This window comes from Oenanthe melanoleuca, chromosome 13 (genome assembly GCF_029582105.1).
Source record: "Oenanthe melanoleuca isolate GR-GAL-2019-014 chromosome 13, OMel1.0, whole genome shotgun sequence".
NCBI lineage: Eukaryota > Metazoa > Chordata > Aves > Passeriformes > Muscicapidae > Oenanthe > Oenanthe melanoleuca.
This window is the reverse complement of record NC_079347.1, coordinates 13,643,298-13,666,456: the sequence shown is the minus strand read 5'-3', so window position 1 is coordinate 13,666,456 and position 23,159 is coordinate 13,643,298. Positions and strand designations below refer to the sequence as shown.

Below are 23,159 nucleotides of genomic sequence, written 5' to 3'. Positions count from 1 at the left end.
CTCTTCATAATTTTAGTGTTAAGCTGTAACCTTGCATTAGAAAGATCCTCTGTACAATTAATGATTGTGGACTGTTCTCAATACAAAACAACAGGTCCCATATTCTCTTTTCAAACTTAAACCTGCAACAGTGGTCAGGCCATGAAAAAATGGAAAGGATGGCCTCTATAGAGGCTTGTGTGTAATATTCCAGGAAGTACAGAATACCTAACCTTGGGGTCAATTCAGGTAGTGTCAGATCAGTAACATATTAGAGAGACTGTAATAATGGGAAAAATTGTGATCACTCTTGTGCAGGAGTGCATAGAATGGTCCTGAGGGTGCTCTCAGTATTTGTTGGATGGGAGGAGGCAAGAAGAGTTTTGGCCAAGATCCTGCACGTAAATCAGACTGCTGGAGTCCCTGTGTGTATGAAAGTGACACAAGAACAAGTGGTTTGGGCACAAAATTAAGTAAATTGGACATTAAAAGACACATGAGTTTTACAGCAATTGAGATTCTGCCATAGTCATCCTAAATCATAGCAAAATAAAAACTTCAAATTGTTATTATATAGTAAATTATTGAGTATAGTGTGCAAAAGGGGAGTGAATGAATGTGTGTCTGCAGTGGTAGTTCTTGTAGTCTGTCTCCCTTTGACTCCAGCCTGCCAAACAAGTGTCAGCTCTGATGTCTTCTGTGGCTGTTGTTTAATTTTGGCATGTTCAATATAAAAATAAGAAATTAAGAGCTGGGGATGGCACCTGGGTTGAGCTTTAGCTGGTGAGGTATATAAAAGGCACCTTCCATTTACCCTCTGAAAGGCCTTGGTGTGGTTATAGCTCAGTTTTTGGACCAAAGTCAGAAACTGGAGTGAGCTGTAAGCACACTTGGTCCAGAAGGAATAGCCAGTGACCTGTGGTTGGTGAGTCCTCCAAGGAGACCACCAGCTATAATCCATGGAAACAGATACTTGGGAATAGGAGAGCTGTAGTGGGTCAAGCTCGCGTGTCTTTGCCAGGCACCGGAGATCTGTGGTGTGACTTCTGCCTTCAGAAATCCCAGGTATGAATGCCACAACAAAATTTTCAAACAGAGAAGGTATCAAGTGTAGGTCCTGCTTGTCCAGGTAGCCTGTCAGTTCTACTGCCTTGGTGAGCTGGAATGATGGAGATATCCAGTGTAGTTGCAGATAGTCAGGTTACGTAGGCTTTTGGGTTTTGCTGGTGGTGTTTTGGTAGTTTTTTGGGTTGGTTTCTTTTGGCTGGACTTTGTATTTTCCATTTCATTTGTCAACAGTAGAGCTGTTAACAGCTCCTTCAATTAGACCTTTTTAAAGGGGAGGGAAACTGCAGTTGTATTGCTCCTTGTAAGCTAAATCTGTGCATTTTTAGCCTTTGCTCAGGGGTCCTGTGGATTTCTCTGAGTGCTTTTCCATATTGTTTACCATGGTGTTCAGCTTTGGTAGCAGCAGTCCCAGATGAGGCCTCAGTGCTGAATTGTGAAGACTTAATTCTTTGTGTTTCCTTTAGCAGTGCTTTATGTACACTGCAGTGCAGTGTAAGCCAGCACTGCCACCAGAAATAGTTTGTGTAAACATCTCAGCAGTTACTCCCTGAGCCATCCTGGGGAAGCAGAGCTGTGGAAAAACTCACTTTCTTGGTGTATTTGGTACTAAATCGACGTTCTGACCCAGTTTTGCAGTGGCTGCCCCTCACTGTCCCACCTGCTTCAGCTGCAGAGATGACAGCTCCTTTTAAACCCTTTTACAGCACCAGCAAATTCAGTTTACATGAATGCACAGTTTACATGAATACACGAATGTGAGCTGTGGCATTTGAGGCTTGTTTATAACCTTGCTATATTTAACAGCAATGGCCACAGGGGTGGTGGCCTCCACAGTTTGTAGGTGAAAGGGGTCATGTGACCAGTGGCCTCCAAGAGTCCATGGCCCCTCATTTTATGTGCTCTGATTGCTCTGGATTAGCCAGGCTTCCAACCCAGACAGATCAAGGTCTGATTTCTGATTTCATTGCAGTGTGGACAATTATTTATAAATCGGTTTTCATAGCCCCTTGACCGTGCTGGAGGGATCCAGATGTTGGGATGTTGGAGCCAGGGAGGAGGTGCACAAGTCTCTTACGCAGCCCATTGAACCTCCATTGCTCATTAGATCAGCCAAGTAAGCTGCTGCACCCCAGGGGAGGTGTTTCTCAATGGCAGGAGATGCATTCTTCATCACGGCCAGCACCACGTTCCAGTGGTCAGCCAGCACTTGGTGCACTGCACCAGCTGTGCAGGGTAAAGTCACAGTGTGCCTGGTGTGTGGTGGCATAAAGAGGTTTAGGGTGGAGAAATTTGGTAAGTATTGATTCTCACATTATCAAGAAACAAATTGGATGCTCTCAAACTGGAGAAACACATTGTCTGAAGACAATGTTCAAACTAAAAATATGGTTTATTCTGTAATAATAACAAGGTGGGTTGTGCTAAATGTGGTGTAAATCAAACCTGCAGAGATATGCACATACCAAAGAGCAAATCATCTGAGGGGTAAGGTGCCTTATTTCCAGATATTTGTATTTAGTTTGACCCTTTTTAGCAGCTAAGGAATTGAAAAGTTACTGATTTATGACTGGTGAAGATGGCTGATCTATATACCAGTAACTGTTTGCTTTTTGTAGCATATGAAATTGATTGTTTTATGTTTGGGGGTTTTTTTTTTTGGTGGCTGGGAGGTGTTTGTGCTGTTTGCACATTTGTACATGAAGATACATGCCCTGCCCACACTGCAGTGGTTGTTGGCACATGTTAAATAGGCTGTGCTTAACTATGAGGAGTAAAACCTGTGTGGAGTAAAACTTGAGCAAAGAAACTCCTATAAAAAAAAAAAGAAACTGGTAAAAAAGTTCCTTGAATCTAAGCATTTCTACTGTGTTATGTCTGTGAAGGAGAGTCATTGGTTTCAAGTATACTTAAAATATTTGAAATTTCATTTTGTAACTTTTGTTCCTGTAGCTAGAGCTGGGCAGTTTAGAGTAGTAAATTACTGGGAATTTAAACTAATAAACTTTCATGTTTTTTTCTACTCTTAAAAAAAAAAAGATGTATTAGAGCTCAGTCTGCTTTGGTTTGGATGGGAAAGGGGTAATAAGTGTTTTAAGTTGAAAAATGCTTCACATTCAGAAAAAATTAAATCCAGCCTGTTTCCCAAACTTCTGGTTTTGGGCTTCAATGTCTGGATTTATCCTTATTCTTCCAGTATGAGGTTTTTTGGGGTTTTTTTGAGTTCTTCAAAGGTATGAGTTGAGACTTTGGCACAAATAACAAAGCTGCCAGTTGAAAGATACAGGGTTTTTACTGCTGTATTGTGATTACTTAAATATTCAGGTCATGGGCAAATGTTAGCAGATAGTTTAGTTTTAAGTAGCTAATTATCTGGCATGTTTGCAAATGATTTTTAACTAATAGTGCATGTGGCTGAACTCTAAAATAGTGTCTTTGCATTTCTTTTGTGTGACTTTCATACTAACCCGACTGATGAACTGAAGGAATTGGTAAATTGTCCACTGCCGATGGCAAAGCCTTCGCAGATCCCGAGGTTCTCCGGAGACTGACGTCGTCCGTCAGCTGTGCGCTGGACGAGGCGGCCGCAGCGCTGACACGCATGAGAGCCGAGAACAATCACAACAACGGGCAGGTGGACAAGTATGTACTGAGCACCCTGCTTCCTCTCCTGTGCAATGGCATTTTACATTCAAATTCAGTTAATTGTATGTACTGACCACCCCTGGTTCCCCAACTACAAAATGGGATTTTATTTCAAATTCAGTTAATTGTATGTACTGACCATCCCCAGTTCCTCAACTACAAAATGGGATTTTATTCCAATTCAGTTAATTGTATGTACTGACCACCCCCTGGATCCACAACTACAAAATGGGATTTTATTTCAAATTCAGTTAATTGTACGTACTGACCATCCCCAAATGTGAAATGAAATTTTATTCAAAATTCAGTAAATTGTATGTACTGACCATCCCTGGCTCCCCAGCTATGGAATAGGATTCTATTTCAAATTTTATAGTTAGTACTTGGTCATGGAGCTGTTCTACTGCTAGCTGCAGAAGCAGATTGCATCTGAAGGTATAACTACTGTCCCGTCAGATTATTGGCTTTACAGGGTAAGAGAAAAGTTTAAAAAAAAAAAAAAAATTACTTTCTAATCTGCTGCTCTGTGTACCAAAGAGTTGGTTCCCTTCAAGAAAGGTGAAGTTCTTAGCTGTAGAAGAGTAGGTGATTGCTCTCTTAATTGCTGAAGTTTGTATGGTTGCAGTATTTATATTAGTGATTTCTGTGATACTTGATTTCTGACTTTTTGGCTTTGTCTGCAATAGGCACTTGCCTTGGCACCTGCAGTCAGCAGTTTGTCATGTTCACAGTCTCTGTGTATCTGGCATTGCCTGAAGTGGGGATAGCATCAGTGAGGTTTGCTCCTGTCTTGCAAACACCACAAAAACCAGCTTTGAGCACTCCTCTCTGCATCTGGTCTGTATGAGAGCATACTACAAGTTAGCAACTGACAAGAACAAGCTAGTTTAGACAATAACGAAAGTGTCTATCTCCATTTCACCTATGGAAATACACTTGAAAAATATATGCATGCAAGGTGTATTTTCAAGTAAAGCTTAGCACTGAAGTCAAGAGTCTTTACTTAGACTCTGTAGGGAAGCTGCCCAGCTGTTGCAGGTGTGTTTTGAGCTCACTGATTGAGTTGTAACTGTTTTTGCAGTCGCAGTTTGGCAGAAGCATGCTCCGATGGGGATGTGAATGCTGTCAGGAAGCTGCTGGATGAAGGACGGAGTGTAAATGAACACACTGAAGAAGGGGAGAGTCTGCTTTGCTTAGCCTGCTCAGCAGGATATTATGAATTGGCACAAGTAAGTAACAAATACAATTAGGACTAAACATTTGTGAAGCATTGGTTGAGGGGCTTCTTTGATAGGTAAACATTTTAGCTATTGTGGTTATTCTAATTTTTTTTATTATATCAATATAATATCACCGAATACAGCATATTGTGGTTTTCCAGTTGTTGTTTGGGTTTCTGTAGTGGAAAATGCACCCACTTATGCCTTTAGGTTGAAGGGACTTGTTTGAGGAATGACTCCTGTGTTTTGTGATGTAACATCTTTTCTGGTGTAGTTCTGCCAAGCAAGAGGATCTAAAATAGCAGCAAACCCAGATATACAATTGATTACTTTCTAAAATCTCATGTTTCAGTCACACATTCCTTTTTTTTAAATCACGTTTGTATCAACAGCGCATTACTTTCTGTTAATTTTGATCTATATTGCTTCTGTGTCTAAGGGCAGCTGCTTTGAAATGTTTAGGTGATAGTTCCCAGAAATACCCAACTTCACATTTTGGTGTGAAAACATGGGACAGGGAGAGAACTTCTCACCTGTGAGCTTTACCTGTGGGTGCCCTGGTCATTATTGCAGGTGACAGTTTCTGTGCTGTCATTCTGGTCAGTGAATTGCCCTGTGACATTTGAGAAATGTCAGTGTTTTACTGGAACTTAGATATGAACAAATGTAGAAACTCAGGATTTTCTGCAGCAGAACCCAGTGCAGGCAGTAACAATTGGATGGTCCTGAGGCTTGCACTGGGCTGTGAGTCTCACAAACCCCACTGAATTAAAAACAAAAGCCTAGGTGTTACAATTTACTCACTGTAGTGAACTTTTCCCCTAGGTGCTTCTAGCTATGCACGCCAACGTTGAAGATCGAGGGAATAAAGGCGACATCACGCCCTTGATGGCAGCAGCCAGCGGAGGCTACGTGGATATTGTTAAACTCCTCCTTGTCCATTGTGCAGATGTCAATGCACAGTCCTCCACAGGTAACTGGGGAGCAGCAGCACAGTTAGTAAGACTGGCACATAAGGCACACAGCTCTTCTGAACATCTGTGTTTTTGTCTAACACTTCCATTCACAAGAAAACGTGGCAGGAGCTGTTAGGAATAGACCAGATCTGTAGCAAATGTGTTTGGAGTCTTAACTGGCCATTATTAAAGATAGGTTTTAATACAAATTCTAATGGAAAGCATTATTCCTGTAAAAACCACTCTGGTGTTAGAGGACAAGAAAAAAATACATGAAGTTTATCTTTTCTCATTGGTATAATCCACATTACCCGGTGATTGGGTAATGACCACAGGACACATCCCATCAACACCAGTTATTTCTGTCTGTCCCTTTTTACCAAAGAGGGCTTAAAATCTTTTCAGTGCATTGAGTGTTTTCTATATTGCTGCTTCTTGACCACAGCTTAACTAACCTCACTGACAGCATTATCCTGCAGTTGGATTCTGTTTATTAAGATAGAATTTAAGCTTTGTTCATATGTTCAAACAAGTCATGTGTCCGAACTGTTGAGATATACTTTTTATCTTTCTGTTTAGCCATATTAAGCAAAGTTACCTCAAAAATGACTGTATCATTTAAAACAGGAGCCATATGTGAGTGTCTGTCACTTACAGTACCAGAGTTTCAAATTATAAATTTATTCTCAGCCAGCCAGTAGAAGGTTTTCAAGGAATTACAGAATAGAATCTTAAGCAAAAAAAAAAGACAAAAAAACCATCCTCCCAACACTACAGTAAAAATTACTCATTGATCTTTGTGTGTGTTTATTTGATCTAATTTTGTGTGCTAAAGTAGGAAACACAACATTCAAACTTTAAAAAAAAACCTGATTTGTAATACTGGCTTGGCATTAAAACTTTCATGTTACAGTTATTTGGGATTTTTTACCCAGCCTGGGATGATGGGCTGGAGTAACATTGCTGTGAAGTGAAAGGCAGCTGCTTTGGTGATGTACTTGGGTTTGTTCTGAGCTGTTAACACTGATCTCCTTCCCCATGTTAGGAGTGGGTGATGGGAAGGGCTCTCATGCAACCTCTCCTCTGCAGGGAACACAGCTCTCACGTACGCCTGTGCTGGGGGCTTTGTGGACGTGGTGAAGGTGCTACTGAAAGCTGGTGCTAACATAGAAGACCACAATGAGAATGGACATACCCCCCTGATGGAAGCAGCCAGTGCAGGGCATGTCGAGGTTGCAAGAGTATTGCTGGAATATGGTGCAGGAATCAACACTCACTCCAACGAGTTCAAAGAAAGTGCACTTACACTCGCATGCTATAAAGGTATTGTATCTTGTTTTGTATTTTTGTTTAGATTTGGTTCCTTGGATTTATCTGATTAAAACTTGCAGTAATACTTTGAAATATCTTCCTAAGAGTTTTGTAAAACTGGATTTTGGTTTTAAACTCAATGTCACAAAATGCTTCTCTGTGGTGTAATGGTATTAAGTCTGTGTTTGTGTCCAGATGTGGATGTGTTTGATGTGTTGCAGATGAAAACTTGTAACTGGCTATGTCTAAACTTGTGCTTTGACACACAACCATTCTCTTCTTCTACCCACTACCACATTCCCTATTTCATTTCCAACTCCCTTACCAACTGTCTGTGAATTCTGAAAACATCTCTGTTGGTTCTTCAGAAAATGCCAAGTTGGAATGTGTGTTTCTGTAATATCTCATGGAGAGGCAATGCCTCCATTATTACTGGATTCTTTTCCTTCAGTATAATTTGGGAGAATGTCTATGAATTCTTAAATATGATGAACTTTTAGGGACTTTTGACTTAATTTCTTTTGCTCTTTAAAGCTTCTATGTAAATTAACAATGCAATGGTGATCCATGATCCACTGTGCTTCTACTGTTTGTTTCCCAAACACTGTTTTTCTACAAATAGAAACTAAGGATGTGGATTTATTGTCACAGTAACTTTAGGCTCTGTGGTTAGGATTGAGGATACATACTATGTATAACCTATCTGAGGACTTCTATCTAGATTTGCAATGGATTTCCTACAGCATGTGGTAGTTCCTTACAGGGAAATGCCAATAATAGTACCCCTGAATGTGTTGGAGGTTCATTCTTGTTTCTTTTGACACAGGACGTAATTCCTAAAGGAATATAAAACCTTAAATGACATAGATGTCCTGTATTATCTTTGACAAGATGGTTGATGGTTTTCTTGTCAGTTTATGTAAGACTAGGTCTTCCTTCAGAGAACAATGCTCATCAAGAGGCTAAAAACTTAGAAGGGGGAATTTCTAAAATGGCGGAAACCGTAACAGAGCGTAAATCAAGTTTTGGTAAAGCTCAGTAGAAACTTTTAAAAATAATGTGATATGATATATGATATGATGTGATATGTGTACCTTAGTTCTCAAAAATATGTGTGTGAATGTTATTGGAAAGCTTAAAGTTAAGATCAGATCTACATGGGCCCATCCATAAAAGATAATCCCCCAGTTGTATGCTGCCTTGGAACTCTTAAATGATCTGTCACTGTACAGTTCAATAGGAAATAAGCACAGTTTTGTAGCTTGAAGTCACAAGGAAAGGTTCTTGTGGAAACTTGAATTAGACAGGTCTGTCTCCATCTCACAGCTGAGCAGTGCCTTTGGGAAAGGCTTTCTGAAAGCTGCTGACTCCTTTGCATTAGTATTTTTTAAGGAGTACTTTAAAAAGCCATGTTTGCCAGTTGTAACTTGTAAAGATTCTAATAGCAAACTGTGATTTCTTTAAATGTATTGTCTGTACTGCTAAAAGTTGATGATGTGGAATACTTATGTATTTTGATCTGTTTCATTTGAAGGCCATTTAGATATGGTTCGTTTTTTGCTTGAAGCTGGAGCTGATCAAGAGCACAAAACAGATGAGATGCACACGGCGCTGATGGAGGCCTGCATGGTAAATACCTTTGTTTGTACTGCTCCCTCCTCGGGGAGAGAGGAATGCAGGAGGTGATAAAATAGAGTGAATCTTGGGTAAGAGCTGCTTGGGGGCTGCAAGTAAATGTGTGTGTTGTTATTGAAAAAAGGGCTTACTGTAGCTCCCACCAGCTTCTCAGTCTAACTGCTCAAAAAGAAAAAAATACCTTAATTTTGGAGGGGTGATGTGGTTTTTTTTAATGCTCCCTGTGTGAAGTTTAGGGGTGACTAATCTGCAGTGCAGTGACGTAGTACAAGTCACTAGTTTGGGATTTTGTTTTATTTTTTAGTGTGTTTTCCACCTTTGTTTTTATAAATAAGGTCTCTCATGTGTCGTGGAATGAGCCTTCCAGAAGTGCACTGAGCTGGATGATTCATGCATTACAATTGTCTGTTCATCACTGCCCGAAGTGCTTTGCATGGACAGATGACTTGCTCTCTTCTAGGTTTCTGTAAATGAGATTGTCAGGTTTTTCTTTTGACCTACCATTTTATTTTGATAAATACTGTAGTCCTTAGTTCTCTAGCAACTGTCCACATAATTTCAATGCAGCCATTGAGGAAAAACTTCCCTATCTAAGAGCATCATCTTAATAGAGAGTGTGCTATTGTGTCAAAGCATATCTGCAACCATTTCTGTACAGATCTTGGGTGACCTTTTCTCTCTACTTCAAGCTGGGGAGCTTCTTTGAAGAAAGAACAGGGACCTTGTTTCCATAGGAAGCACAGCAAAAAGAGAGAAACTGAATTTTCTCCCAGTAGCCTATAATCCTTGGAAGATAGCTGCAGTGTTCCTCCAGTCTGCTGAGAGCTGGAGGATCAAGTGTTCTTTCAGTGCAGTTGTGAGGTGATGATGCAAGCGCCCAAGGTCAGGTTGTAACATGGGGAGCTGTGTCCAAGCCTTCAGATACTGAGCTGGTAATTGTATCCTTGAATAGCCTTCCCTGCAGGAGAGCCTGGTGCCAATAAGGAATTCAGAAGGACAGTGGGTGCATGCTGTCACCTAAAGGAGATTGCAGCACAACTGGTGGCTAAAGGTTAATTAGCCCCACTGTTCTGTTAAGGCTGGGATTGGTTTGTTTTTTTTGCGTTTTCTTAGTTTCCTGGTGAAACAATCCAAGGGCTGCCTTGATTTGGAGGCTGTGAAGCACCTCACTTAGGGGAGAGAGTTGTGAGGTTTGCCTTCATTCTTTCAGCTCTTTGGTGTATCAGACTGGGTGTTCACACATTGCAGAGTGTGTATTGGCATTTGAAAGCAGCAGAAAGGAAGATGAGCCTTTGAAGTCCCAACTCCATAACAAGGAATTTGTTTCTTGTTATCATTCAGCTGCACCCTTGCACAAGGGAGCTGTTCCACCAAATTGTTGTGGCCGTTCCCAGTCTTCATCTCTTTCCATCTAAGGAATGCAGCAGGTACAGGTTGCTGGGATGTCTGGTGTCTGATCACCAATTCTTTTGTAAGAGCCTCAGAGTTTGTTTTGGTCGGGACAGTGCCACATTTAGGGTAATGCCTCTAATGAGGTGGCTGTTGGCTTCTAACCAACCCTCTGAGAACAACAGCTTGTGTTTAATGTGCACCCCTGATTGCTGTCCTTCTCAGGTTACCCAAGACCTGCTTCATGGGCAGCTTAAGCTTTCCCCTTTTGCTGATGTTGTGACTCTCTACCAACTACACCTTAGGTGAAACGTGGATTTTTAGGTACTTGGTCTGTTTCAAGTAACTGAGGAGTTTAACAATACTTTCTTGAGAAGGTGACAGATACATCTATGTGTTTTGATTGGTAAGGATTCAGACTGCTCTGGCAATCCTAATTCTCTTCTTCTATGGCTTTACCCCAAGGTATTTTTCAATCACCTTTAAGGGTTTTTCCAAGTCTTCTCTCCTTCTGTTAACCTGCCTTATTGTTACCCACTTCAGTTTCTCTGCAGGTATCTTTCCCAGGGTCTAGAAGTTGTCAATTGGGGCTTTATTAGTTTTTTGTCTGCAGAAGTCATGAATACTACTACAAAGAATAAGAAATTTTTTTTCTGATGCTTCTTTTGAGGTTTAGTCATGGAGTGGATTTATTACTTATGGCACTTGTTTGCTATCTCTAGTATGTTGTGTCTCAAAAATTGTGCTGGACAATTAAGCTTTGTGCCATAATTCTTTTTCCCTCAAGAAATAGAAACACCAACATATATCTAGCTCTTTTTTCCTCATGCATTTAAACCTGACTTAGATGCAGGTTGGGTCCAAGTGTTGCCATAACTGTCATAATTAAACCACGATAAGTAAAAAAGGTCTGTCTTTGTAGCTCATTTTCAGTGTGATAGTGGTTGCAAGTACAGCATCAGATGATTCAGTTGTGTTGACTCCTGGGTTGCCCTTTGCTTGCAGGATGGCCACGTGGAGGTGGCACGGCTGCTGTTGGACAGCGGTGCCCAGGTGAACATGCCCGCGGATTCCTTCGAATCCCCGCTCACCCTGGCTGCTTGTGGCGGGCACGTGGAGCTGGCAGCGCTTCTGATCGAGCGAGGAGCCAACCTGGAGGAGGTCAATGATGAGGGGTACACACCTCTGATGGAAGCTGCCCGGGAAGGCCACGAAGAGATGGTGGCCTTGCTGCTGGCACAAGGTGAGATCCCGTGGCGATGGAGCACTCAGAAGGACACGCTGTGATCCGTGGCCAACAGGTGTCCTGTGCAGATTGCTCTGCTGTACCCACAGAACAGAGCTCAAACACCCAAACTACTGTGGGGGTGATGAGCAATCACCTCCCCAGCCAGAGTGTGGCCAGGTCAGTGATGATTGTTTTGTTCCCCAGGGGCAAATATTAACGCACAGACAGAGGAAACGCAGGAAACAGCCCTGACCCTGGCCTGCTGTGGAGGCTTTTCTGAAGTCGCTGACTTCCTTATTAAGGCAGGAGCTGATATAGAGCTTGGTTGCTCAACACCTTTGATGGAAGCTGCTCAAGAGGGTCATCTTGAACTGGTGAAATACTTGCTGGCAGCAGGTATGTGTTCAGAGCAAGTGATTAAGCCCACAGATATCATGGACTTGATGTGTTTTGTGTGATATGGAAGATGCCTGGGCTTTGGATAGTAGCAGTGTTGTAACAAGAAACAATATCCTCAGATAACTTAGCAAGAAGGAACAGGCATATGTTGCACCTCAGTATTGTTTGATACTGTTAACAGAGAAAAGTGCCTCCTGGAGCAGGTGATCCTGTTCTGTATCTAGAAAGCATCCACATTCATTAGAAACATTGTTCCCAGCTATCTGCATCTTGGACAAAATTTTAATACAGATAATGCTTGGTTTTGCTTGCTACTCCAGCTTTGACTAAGCCTGGTTATCTGCATTCAGTCTCCCTGAATAACCAGTTCTTTAGGAATGGTGTGCTGGGAACAAGTGTGAAGACAGTTTCTGGAATGTGCTGAATTTCTGTGATGAATGAGCTACATTACACACTAGTAAAACTTAAATTTTGCTGGAGTTTGGGGTAAAATGATGCTTCAATATTCATCTTTCAGTTTATGAAGTTGGTAAAGTTTAAAGTGTTCTGCTTAAAATAATAAAGAAAAAAAAAGCTGTATTTGGGATATCTTCCTTGTTGTGGAAAGTGATTTATTTATATGCTCTTTTCTAAGAATAAGCATAAAATTGGCTGGATTTGTAATTTTAGAAAGTAAAGCTCCCTGCTCATCGAGGGACAGTAACAACTGTGCCACTTGGTGCAATGACACCAGCCTGTGACACCTGTCACCAGCTCCCTTGGAACGCTCACTGCCTGCACTTCACTGCTGATAGTGTAGAAAGTTGATTAAGGAGCCTTGTTTTGGCATCAGAGTCTCTAATTATATCTCACACCTTATAAATAAGAAAATGGCTAATCACATTGGCATTTCTTTATTTAAGGATAATGTGTTACGTGTCAAGAGTCTTGCATAGTTTTCCCAGAGCTGGTGGATATGAAGCTAGACAAATTATTTCAACAAAATGATTTAAAGAGCAGGAAAGAAGGGAAATTTGTGGAAGTGTATGGGTTTGTTGTATTAATACTAGCTCAGTGATGTGCATTTTGTCTGGTTTCCCTTGGCATACAGCTCCAGGTCAAATAGATAATCTGCAAAACTGTCTGGATTCCCTTTTACTTGATGTAACAACTGAAATCCTTCTTGCTGTAGAGGGACTGTAAGAATAAGTGAGCATACAGGTTTAGCTGCTTAGATTTCCAGTCATGCTTTGTCCAAGCCTTGGCTTACCCCCTCTCCTTGGAGTATTTTCACTATGAGAGCAATTTTTGCCATGAGAGCAATGCCCTTGGACTGTGGAGGCTGTTGGTCAGTAGGACACAGCTGTTATTAGAGATTTTCATGTTTATCTGATGTGAAATCCTTGATAAGGACATATCCAATATGAAAAAAATGTTGTATTTGTAGGAGCTAATGTTCATGCCACTACAGCAACGGGAGATACAGCTTTGACCTACGCCTGTGAAAATGGACACACAGATGTGGCAGATGTGTTGCTTCAGGCTGGTGCTGATCTGGTAAGGCTTCTGCTGCATCTTGTGGGCAAAGTGCTTTGGTCTTTGGCACCAAAAGGCAAAGCCTGTGTGCTTAGAGAACAGAGTGATGATCTTAGGAATAGAGATTCATATGTGGTCTGAAAAGAAGCATGAAAGAAGGTTTTATTAAAGCCTCCACATTCTGTTTGGTGTGCAAAATAAAAGTTATGGGTAATCTGCTCTGAATTTAAAATGTTTTAGTATTGGGAACTCCTGCTTCTCTATGTCAGTGTTGGTCTTTGAACACTGTTAGTCTCCTAACTTATGCAAACTGCTGCACAAAAACCCCAAACAAAGCAGTGTCTTTTAAATGATCAGCATAATCTGATGTCTTTTCTTTCTTCTAACTCTTGGGTTTAGCACATTACTTTCCTCATGTTTATTTTCTGTAATGTAAACTAAATTGTTTATATAATTGTCTTATTATGTAGCAAGAAAACCAAAACCAGCTACAGGGATATAACATTTGACTTGCAATTAGTAAAAACAATTGACACTTTAGTCTTCCAAAGTTTAGGAGATTTATGTCAAACAAGGCTCAAGCTGGAAAGATTTTTATTTTGGTTGCCTAGGAGGAGTGTTCTCTTTTTTTTCCCCCTATGTACTCACTTCTCTGTGTTTTATTTGCTTGGGGGGTGGGTTGGGGTTTTGGTTGGATATTCTGAAATTTTTGTTCCTTTTAAAAAACCAAGAATGCCAGAAAAATTTAACATTGAACCTGATAAATCAGCATGCTAGTGAGGTTACTACTTTCCAGTCTTCTTGGAGACTTTACTTTTTTGAGGGGCTTATTAATTCTTCTGCAGTAATGTCAGTAGTGTTCTGCTTAATTTGTTCTTATCAGAGAGAAAAGTCATATTCTTGGGGGGATTATGGGAATTTTGGCATGCCTACTGCATTTAGCTCAATTCAGTGTTGGGTACCAAACATCAACCAGCCACTCCAGTAAGGGCAGGATAGGTCTGGGGGGGTTTATTGGATATATTTTTTTAAATATTGAAATACTTGGTAATATAAAGGTAAAACCTATGGAGTATCTCATTGAGGGGAGCAAAGCCTGAAATGAAAAATAAAAAATAAAAAAGAATTGCTGTGCATAAACTTTAAAATATGCAAGATTTGCTGTTTAAATGTCACTGCAAATTTTTGGATTTATCATTTCCCCCCTCCCATCAGTGAGGTGAACAGTGCTTGTGGCCATCAGCATCAACTTCTCAGTAATGCAGAGAACAATCTCTGTCCTTTCTAAAGTAAAGCTTTATTTTACTTTATTTTACTGCAGTGAAAATGTGGAAGAGGCAAGGAAAAGGGAGTAAGGAAGCAAAGAAAAATTGCTTTGAAAGGAAGACCTGCAATGTAAATCTGCCAGTTTTGAATTCTGATTATATGTTAGTTGGGAAGTGCCTGCAGAATGGTAGCAGTGCTGATAGCAGGTGCCTCTGGTTTGAAGCAACTTCTGCTCAAACTCTTGTGTTGTTTTGATTTATTTGAAGTTGGGAGGTGTTTCACATATATTTGTTATATTTGTCATGGGCTGAGAGAGGGCTCTGAAGGCTGTTACCTTACTGCTGGGTATGAAAAAGCTTCTATGGCAGCACCATGGGAGACTGTTCTTCTAGATTTCAATTTTCATTCAAATGAGTTTAGATGATTCCTTTAAGTTGTCCCAGGAAGTCCAGAATTGAATGAATATCTGGACTTAGTAATTTAGCTGGTCTGTCTACATTTGTCCAGTTAATTTTGCTTTACTGCTGGTATTCATACAGAGCAAAAGAAAGTACATCTGTTGTTGCTTTTCTTTCCTTTCTTTTTCATCCTGCAGAGTCCCTCTTTTCTGGGTTTCGTTGCACTGATGCTTCATTGTTTTCCAGAAACTTCCATTATCCCTGAGGTTTAATTCAGAGTTGCTGAGGAGCAAGACATTCAACATCTTTTTCTGTTGGAAAGCAGTTGTTTTTGAGGAAGATACTGGTTATCTCCTAAACAGTAAAATCAAACAGGAGCAGCCAGGAAGGTGTCCTGGTCCATGGCAGGGATGTTGGGTGGGATGGTCTTGAAAAGTTCTGTTCAACCCAGACCATTCTGTGATTGTTTTATGAAAAGTTATTCTAGTCCCTATAGAGTTTAATCTGAACTGGGAGTGACCATTACCACCACCTCTCAGCACATACTGGTGTTGTTCTGGCAAGTGAAAACAGGAGCTGGTGCTTCTCAGGGACTGATTCTCTGGCCTAGATATCAAATATGCCATTCGGTTCAGGCACCAGTGAAGATCTTGAGAGTTCTGTTACATTCATTAAGCAATGTGGCTTTGTAAGCACCAGGAATTTTTTTTTTAAAAATGATGGCTGGGATGAACTTTCTTCAGCTTGTGGTTAATTTCTCCTTCAAGCTCTGCAGTGACAAGTAGTACTAGAAATGAGCAGTGGCAGTGTGCTCATCTGTCTGCTGGAGAACTGTTCAGCCTGGTACTTCGATGGATTTGTCTCCTTGTGACTAATTGTTTATCAAGTCTGGTGTGCTAACAATTCCTCTGTGCTTTTCTGATGCCCTTCTTTAAGGGATCTTTTCCATGTCCTTACAAAGTTAGCCTGTCAAAATCTGTAGCAAAGCTATCTGGCAGGCCTGCACCTTTTCTTGTTAATGTATGCATTTTGAAATTATCTCACTTCTGCCAAGTGTATGAATGACTGAATCTGAGGCACATCTGAAGCCTTCAGCCTGTGAGCCCATCTGTGCCATAGTTACATTCTAGTTCTCCCATCCCCTTCAGGAGCAGGGACTTCCAGGGTCTCAGCTTGAGCTCCTACCACTGGATCAAATGTAAATTTTACTTGTTTGCAACCTTTATGGGGGCAGAACTGCAAAAAAAAATACTAGGTTAGGTTAGATTTTGTGATCTATATGAGTAAAAGTTTGGAGACTGGAATTCTGAAATACAAACTAATAAAAGCATTCTTTGAAAACAGAAATATGGTTTAGTAACTTCAGGAAAAAATATCCAGCATTTCAGTAATAGATCTATTTATCAGCGTGGCAAGAATTGTCTGATTTCGAAGGTGAGAGGATAATTTTTCCTATAAGATTTCTTTTTTTTTTCTTCCCTGTTTCTTCTTTGTGTCTTTCCCAGCAGTTACCTTCATCTCAAGGGTTGTCTAAGGTGAGACGTGGGAGGTACATAAATGTTCCCACAGGAACCAGGTTAAAGACTGTAAATCTCACAATGAGTATTGATGGTATTTTATGAGAGGTGATATCCTGCTTTTAAGCTTCTTACCTTTCAGTAAACTAAAAGGACCTTTTTGAGTGCCTGTTCCCTCTTGATGTAGAATCATACCTGGATTAATGGAGATTCTGGTGTCCCTTTTGAAGGCAACACTGCTCTTGACAAGGTGGTTGCATCTTTTTCTGTTTCAATGTAGCTGCAAACAAAAGAGATTTTTTTTTGGACAGTGAGATCATCTCAGATTTTCTCAGCTGAGAAATACAGACAGGAGTTTTAAATTGGGATTTTTTAATCTGTATCCTCTTGTGGTAGTTATACAAGGGAGTTGATCTAGAGAGGGAGTTTATCTTACAAAATATATGGGAGCTTTTGTGCAGAAATTAAGAGATGGAAGAGAACTCAAAGACAGCTTCATCCTTGTATTTTTCTCATTTTACACTGTTGGGGTCTCCCCAAAACTCTTCAATACTTGTTAAGATTTCACATCTTGCTTTGCTTAGAAGACTAAAACTGGCTAGCTGGCATCCACATAATTCTAATTGCAAAAAACCCCAAACATGCATGCCAGACTACCTCTTGGTTCTTCTCCTATGACACAATGCTTTTACAGACATGTTTCTGTCATGGCAGGGATCATTGTTTTGCCTTCAGGTGATAGCATCTCTCACACTAAAGTGGCTCCTAAATTAAAAACTCACTTTCCTCGGTGTGTGTGGCAGACTGGGGGTTTATGCTTTGTGGATGAGGCACCATTTAAAAATCTACAAAAGCAGCCAGTCTTCTTGGATTTGAATTCAGCTACTCTGGAGGTTGCTGTGTTGCTGTTACAGTGAGGAATCCAAGGTGGTGTTACATTTTTCCTCATTTTTGTAGTTACGCTCTTTGGTTGTTGCAGTCTCTGGATCATGCAAAGTACAATGAAATTCTTTGTTTTGCCATTAATGAACAAAAAGATGTTGTGTCTGACCTTTGTGCTCTCTTTGTGGATCTGAATGGCTCATGGTAGGAGTCTGAACTCAAGACGGCTTCATTGCTTGATCTTACCATTGTTCTTGCCTGCCTCATGCCAGTAAACCAGTTTTCAGCTGGTAGATCTCATCCAATTTAAGTTCACATTCCAGGTCTTCATGACCAGAAGCATTTGTTTGTAGAGCAAGAGCAGTGAGTTCTTCTTTTTCCTTCTGCAGGACAAGCAGGAGGACTTTAGGAAATCAGTTTTGGAGGGCATAGAGCTGGGCAGGCACCAGCTGAGGTTGGCCTTTGATACTTGTTAGCTGCCTCAGGATACAGGCTAAAGATAAGCATGGCTTCAAGGCATCTCAGTCTCTTCAAAGATCTAGAGACTCACTGTGCAGACTAGATGGGGCATTCTTATTCTGTATTTTCCCTTCTGCTGCGTTTTCTAAAACTGGTTTTAAAAAATAATATCCCAATCTTCCCAAATGCAGCAGGTTATCTCATTGATGGCAGCCCTCTTAAATCTGTTTCCTCTAAGATCTTCCATTTTTTAAGTGTTTACTTTAAACTAGAGGCCTAGTTGAGTTTTCAAGAAGGTTATTTGGGAGTGGTAGCTTGGTGGCTGCTGGAATAGGAGTTCAGTCTTGAAAATCTGCAAAGTGTTAGGGACTGTATTTTTTTGCATCAGAAGCTTTCTCTAGATCATTTTGTTTGGAATAATATTTAGATTTCTGTTAAATATTCACTGTTGTCATGGATGAAGGAGGCTTGTTAAAGAGCTGAAAAGCTGGAGCTTTACTTTGAAAATACAGGTTTTCTTCCTGAATGTTTAAATAACATGTGACACTGGGGGAAAAGGACTCTCCTAAAGATTAATATAACCATAAATATTTGTGAACCAAGAAGAATTGTGTGTGGGGAAAGCCTTTATGTAGCTGATCTTCAAGTTGCCTAAACCAGAGAACTCAAAAGGAAGAATTAAAAAATACCAGTGATTGTCATAAGATGCTTCTGATGACTCTGCTTCTGCTCTGCTCTTGGAAGTATTGATTTGCCTAGAACGGAAATAAATTAATGCTGACTGGAATCTCATCTCCTCCTTGAGTCCAGTAGAAAAGGTGCAGACAGTGTAAACTCCTGCCTGATTTGGGTAACACTTTCCCCTCCCTTCCTATCTGTTACCCAAACCCACAGAAAATTCTTCTCAGATGTTCTTTCTATCCCAGCAGAATCAGCAGGAGAGCACATCACCTAGGGGTTTAGAGAATGGCTTTCCAAATGTGGCAGAGGTGTTCTCCTCTTCCTCATTGCACTAATTTCCATATTAGTGGTGAGCCTTACAGTGCAGAGAGGCAAGGGGATTGTGTTTGGAGACAAGTTACTGGGTTTAGATATAACAGAATAAACATTTGTGTGCACTTCCTATAAATAAAAGGGAAAAGCATATTGGAAAGGTAATGAGGATGTTTTGGGACAACTTTTATTTTCTCTGTCCTGATTTTGATTATCTAATGCAGCTGAAAAAGAGATAGATATAGATAGATATAATCTTTGAAATTTATGATTATTCTATGTAAAAAGACAGGATGTGAGGAGACAAAGGCACTGCACTGTCTCAGCTTCTTATTTTGGCTTGTCCTAGATATCTTCCCATAAAGCTTGAGTTGATGCTGCTTGATAGCCATTATTAGGGCTATAGAGAGTGCTGAAGTCAGAATTAATTTCATCTTAAAATAAAAGATGCGTTTCTAACTTCCAATGTGAAAAATACCATCAAAATGCCATAAGTTTTGAAGATCTACAGCAGGTGGGCACCCAAATGGTTTGATTTGGCTGGACTGGTGGTGTGCATGGTGCTGCAGGGTTTGGAAGTGTGTAGTAGCTGAGGATCAAGCTCTGCCTGCTTGAGGAAGTGACAGTTGGTTAAACTGGGCAGAATCACTGCATTGCATTTAAATGAGGAAACCTCCTGGCGTCCGTGTTTGAGACTTCCAACAGTGAAGTCTGTTAGGAAGGCAGAATGTTGCAAATAATTATTCCTTACTGCCAGTTATCTGCTACATCTCAGTGCAATATAGGATGCTTTTCACTACCTTGAATATAGTTAAGGTGATCTAAAATAAATTTTGCATCTTGCCATCTTTGCATCAGTAAGGATTTAGAGCTAGGTGTGAAATAGTTCAGCAGCAGTGTCCAGATCCTGGTCAGGAGTTCTTTGCATCCACAGCTGCTTTGGGAGTGATGTGCTGGTGGAATCAGGGGTTTGCTGTGCTTCAGGCACACAGCAGCTTTTGGCTTTTTATGATCTCTTGGCAGTGGCTGTGGAAGGAATGCCAAATACCAGAGTAAGCATCAGGACTCAAGGGCCCGCTGCTAATTCTTACAATCATAGAGCCACATGTTAACATAATTAGCCTTACATGTCCTGCAAATGTTTCTGTCATGAAGACAGTCCAGAAGCAGGTATTTATTGACATCTAAGCAGTCATTGCCCTGTCAGAAGAATTTACTAAATTTAAGAAAAAAAAATCATTTACTTCACTAGCAAGTCTGTAAGGTTTGCTGTCTGCTTGTGTGCTGTACTGCTGAGTAAGCATAGAAATCAGAGCTCTAATATGGAATTTAGCTGTGGGTTAAAGCAGTGGTGGACAGTAAGTAACACAGAGCTCTTGTGAAGGCTGAGGAGCAGAGCAGGAGAGAGCAATGTAACCTCTTACAGTGAAGGATGGAGTTGGATTGGGAGCCAGTCTCCAACAGAAAATCCAGTCAAGAGGTTTCTTCTCGAAATATATGAACAAAATCTAACTTAACATGCAGCTTGCAACTGAAGCAAGCCATATGTCAAAGGACATATGCAGAGTTTTCAGGAATACAGAAACTATGAAGGAAGGAATTGAGTTGTTCTGTCAAATCTCTTCTTGTCTGAGTGTATTTGTAAGTAGCCATGTCATCCACTGTCAGTACTAAATGTTAACTTTCCCTATCAGGTATACATGCAGTTACAAAGTAAAGAGTGAATTTAGAGCTTGGCTTCCCAGATATTTGATTAAAAACACATATTCCTAGTGTATTATTGATCAGACTGAATGGAATTTAAATAGGATAATACTGAATATAACGAGCACATACAAACACTCCCAGGCAAATGATGTTCTCTTGTCTTGTTCTGATATAATTGCTCAGCATTCTTTATGGTATTGATCATGTCTACATAGCAGGCACATTGTCTAGTTCTGTAACTGCTCTAACACAGTTGTATTCAACCACATCTTTCCAGTATTCAGAAACTTTTTAAATTAGAAAATTGTTCTTGATACTCATTCTCTTTTTGTTGGTATCATCCTTTTCTCAGCTTTCTGCTGTATTCTCCAATCCTCTTAGAGGCTTCTTATGACCTGCAGTGATTTGTCTCGTTTTTATTTCTGATCCTCTTCGGTATGTTTTATAAATGTTGTGTGCATTCAAAGTATTATTGCAGTTTTGAGGTGTGGCAGCTTACTGAACTGTGGCACCACAGTTCATGGTTATTGTGAACTTCCTGGGTGACATTTCTGTTAAATCTTCCACTCTTTCTGAGGAGGAAGCAAGGTCTTACTGGTCTCATGTATGTTATGCATTTGAACACTAAAATAAAAAAAGGGGTGTACGTATGAAAACTTGTTGGTGTGATACCAGTATGGATGTGGTCCTGGTCCTTTTTAACAGTGTGATTTAGTATTTTAGGTAACATCAAAATTGACACTAGTCAGTTTATTACAGGCTGCTTGTGAGATAGATCTACTCAGATGGGTAATTCTGGTCCCATCACAAGATACTTCAGAAGCTGAAACAATTTTTGCTCATTTATACATCTGTTATTTCTTCTCTAGGAGCACGAATCTGAAGGTGGGAGGACCCCACTAATGAAGGCTGCACGAGCTGGTCACTTATGCACCGTGCAATTCCTTATTAGCAAAGGTAAATGCTAGTTTGCATAACTAAATAAAAAGCTTAAAATGCCACTTTACAATGCTTCATGTTCATATTCAAAATTATTCTGATTATGTGTATATGAGCATTTGTCAAACTCCTGAGGGTTTTTTGAATTTCATGTAGTTTATGATAGAATGAATTACAAAATATTTTGCTGGTTACTTTTCCTACTCTGTTGTATAGATTAATTTGAAGTACAGCAGATATTTTCAGTTTCTTGAAAAAACACTTCCTCCTTCAGAAAAGCACATCAAGTACTGTCTGAAACAGTAGCAACTGCACCACAGTGATGCTGCTCAGAGCTCAGAGTGAACATTTGGAATTGTGCTTCTTACACCATGTGTTCCCTTACTTAACACTTACAAGCCCAATGGTGCTGTTGCAACTGCCTTGTCTTTACAAGGTGAGGAGGAGGATGTGTAGAAGTCAATCACTTAGTCAAAATCCCTTTTGCTCTTTCCCTAGAAGTGTGTAGGAGGTAATTGGATTACAGGAGTAAAATTCGTTTCTGTTCCACAAAATACTGTACTTGTTGATACTTTATTCTAGAAAGAATTTCTCTGTGCCTAATTCTAAGCTCATCTCTTACTAGGTGCCAATGTGAACAGGGCTACAGCCAACAATGATCACACAGTGGTGTCCCTGGCCTGTGCTGGAGGTCACCTGGCCGTGGTTGAGCTTCTCCTGGCTCACGGGGCAGATCCTACTCATCGGCTCAAGGTATTCACTTGCAGCTGTCATGTTTCATAGGTTCTGAAAGAACCACCTGGCTGATTTATGAAATAGTAAATCTAAGTCATAGAATTGTATCTTGTATGGGGCTGCCACACTGGGGAGCAAAACTCATCTTCTGGCTTTTGTTTCCAAAATCTCACTTCAGGATGGCTCAACAATGCTCATTGAAGCTGCCAAGGGAGGACACACAAATGTTGTTTCTTACTTGCTGGATTATCCAAACAATGTTCTGTCGGTTCCTGCAGCAGACTTGTCCCAGCTCACACCTCCATCTCAGGATCAGTCTCAGGTAAGGCAAAAGAAGTTTTTTTTTAAACAGCACCATCAGTGTTGGGAAGAAACACTTACATAGTAATTAATTTCAAAATGAATGTAGACAGTAGAAGAAATGTTAAAAGCCCTGCACACATGAGAATGATAGAGAGTGAGAGAATTGGTTGGTGCTACCTGCAGAGACCTGAAGAACACATAAGCTTTGTTCCCTTTTCTGCTCCCTGGACAGGATAGTCCCAAACCTAGGATTTCAAAAGGATGTTGTTTTCTTTCCTGCATTTACTTGGTATTCTGGTTCAGCAGTTCTAATGCCTTGTGGTAGTACCCCTTGTATGGTGTTAGTGATTCTGTTTGTTATAGAAAAGAAAATGTATTGTGTAAATTCAGAATTCTATAGTCTGAAGAGGCAGCTCCAGGGGAGTTAACTGATCAAAAGCCTAGAGGAATAAACACTTTCCCAGCCATCACAGCCTGGGATCTTGCACAGAGTAGCACAGTTAACTTTGACATATTGTCCCCAGTAAAAAAGCAAGGGTCATACCAAGAGGTAGCATAGAATACACAGTTAGGAAGAGTGAACAGGAGTGTGCTGTAGTTCTGTACCTTTGTATCAA

At 40.4% G+C, this 23,159-nt stretch overlaps 1 protein-coding gene across 1 annotated transcript in view; it reads left to right on the top strand.

The window, feature by feature from the left end:
• The window catches only part of ANKHD1 (ankyrin repeat and KH domain containing 1), a 95,263-nt gene that overhangs the window by 30,678 nt on the left and 41,426 nt on the right, over positions 1-23,159 (top strand). Inside the window, 11 exon segments of the mRNA XM_056502488.1 lie at positions 3,531-3,687; positions 4,772-4,919; positions 5,736-5,883; positions 6,956-7,189; positions 8,712-8,806; positions 11,207-11,444; positions 11,634-11,825; positions 13,255-13,364; positions 21,435-21,522; positions 22,130-22,257; positions 22,418-22,561. Coding sequence (XP_056358463.1) covers positions 3,531-3,687; positions 4,772-4,919; positions 5,736-5,883; positions 6,956-7,189; positions 8,712-8,806; positions 11,207-11,444; positions 11,634-11,825; positions 13,255-13,364; positions 21,435-21,522; positions 22,130-22,257; positions 22,418-22,561 — 1,682 coding nt within the window.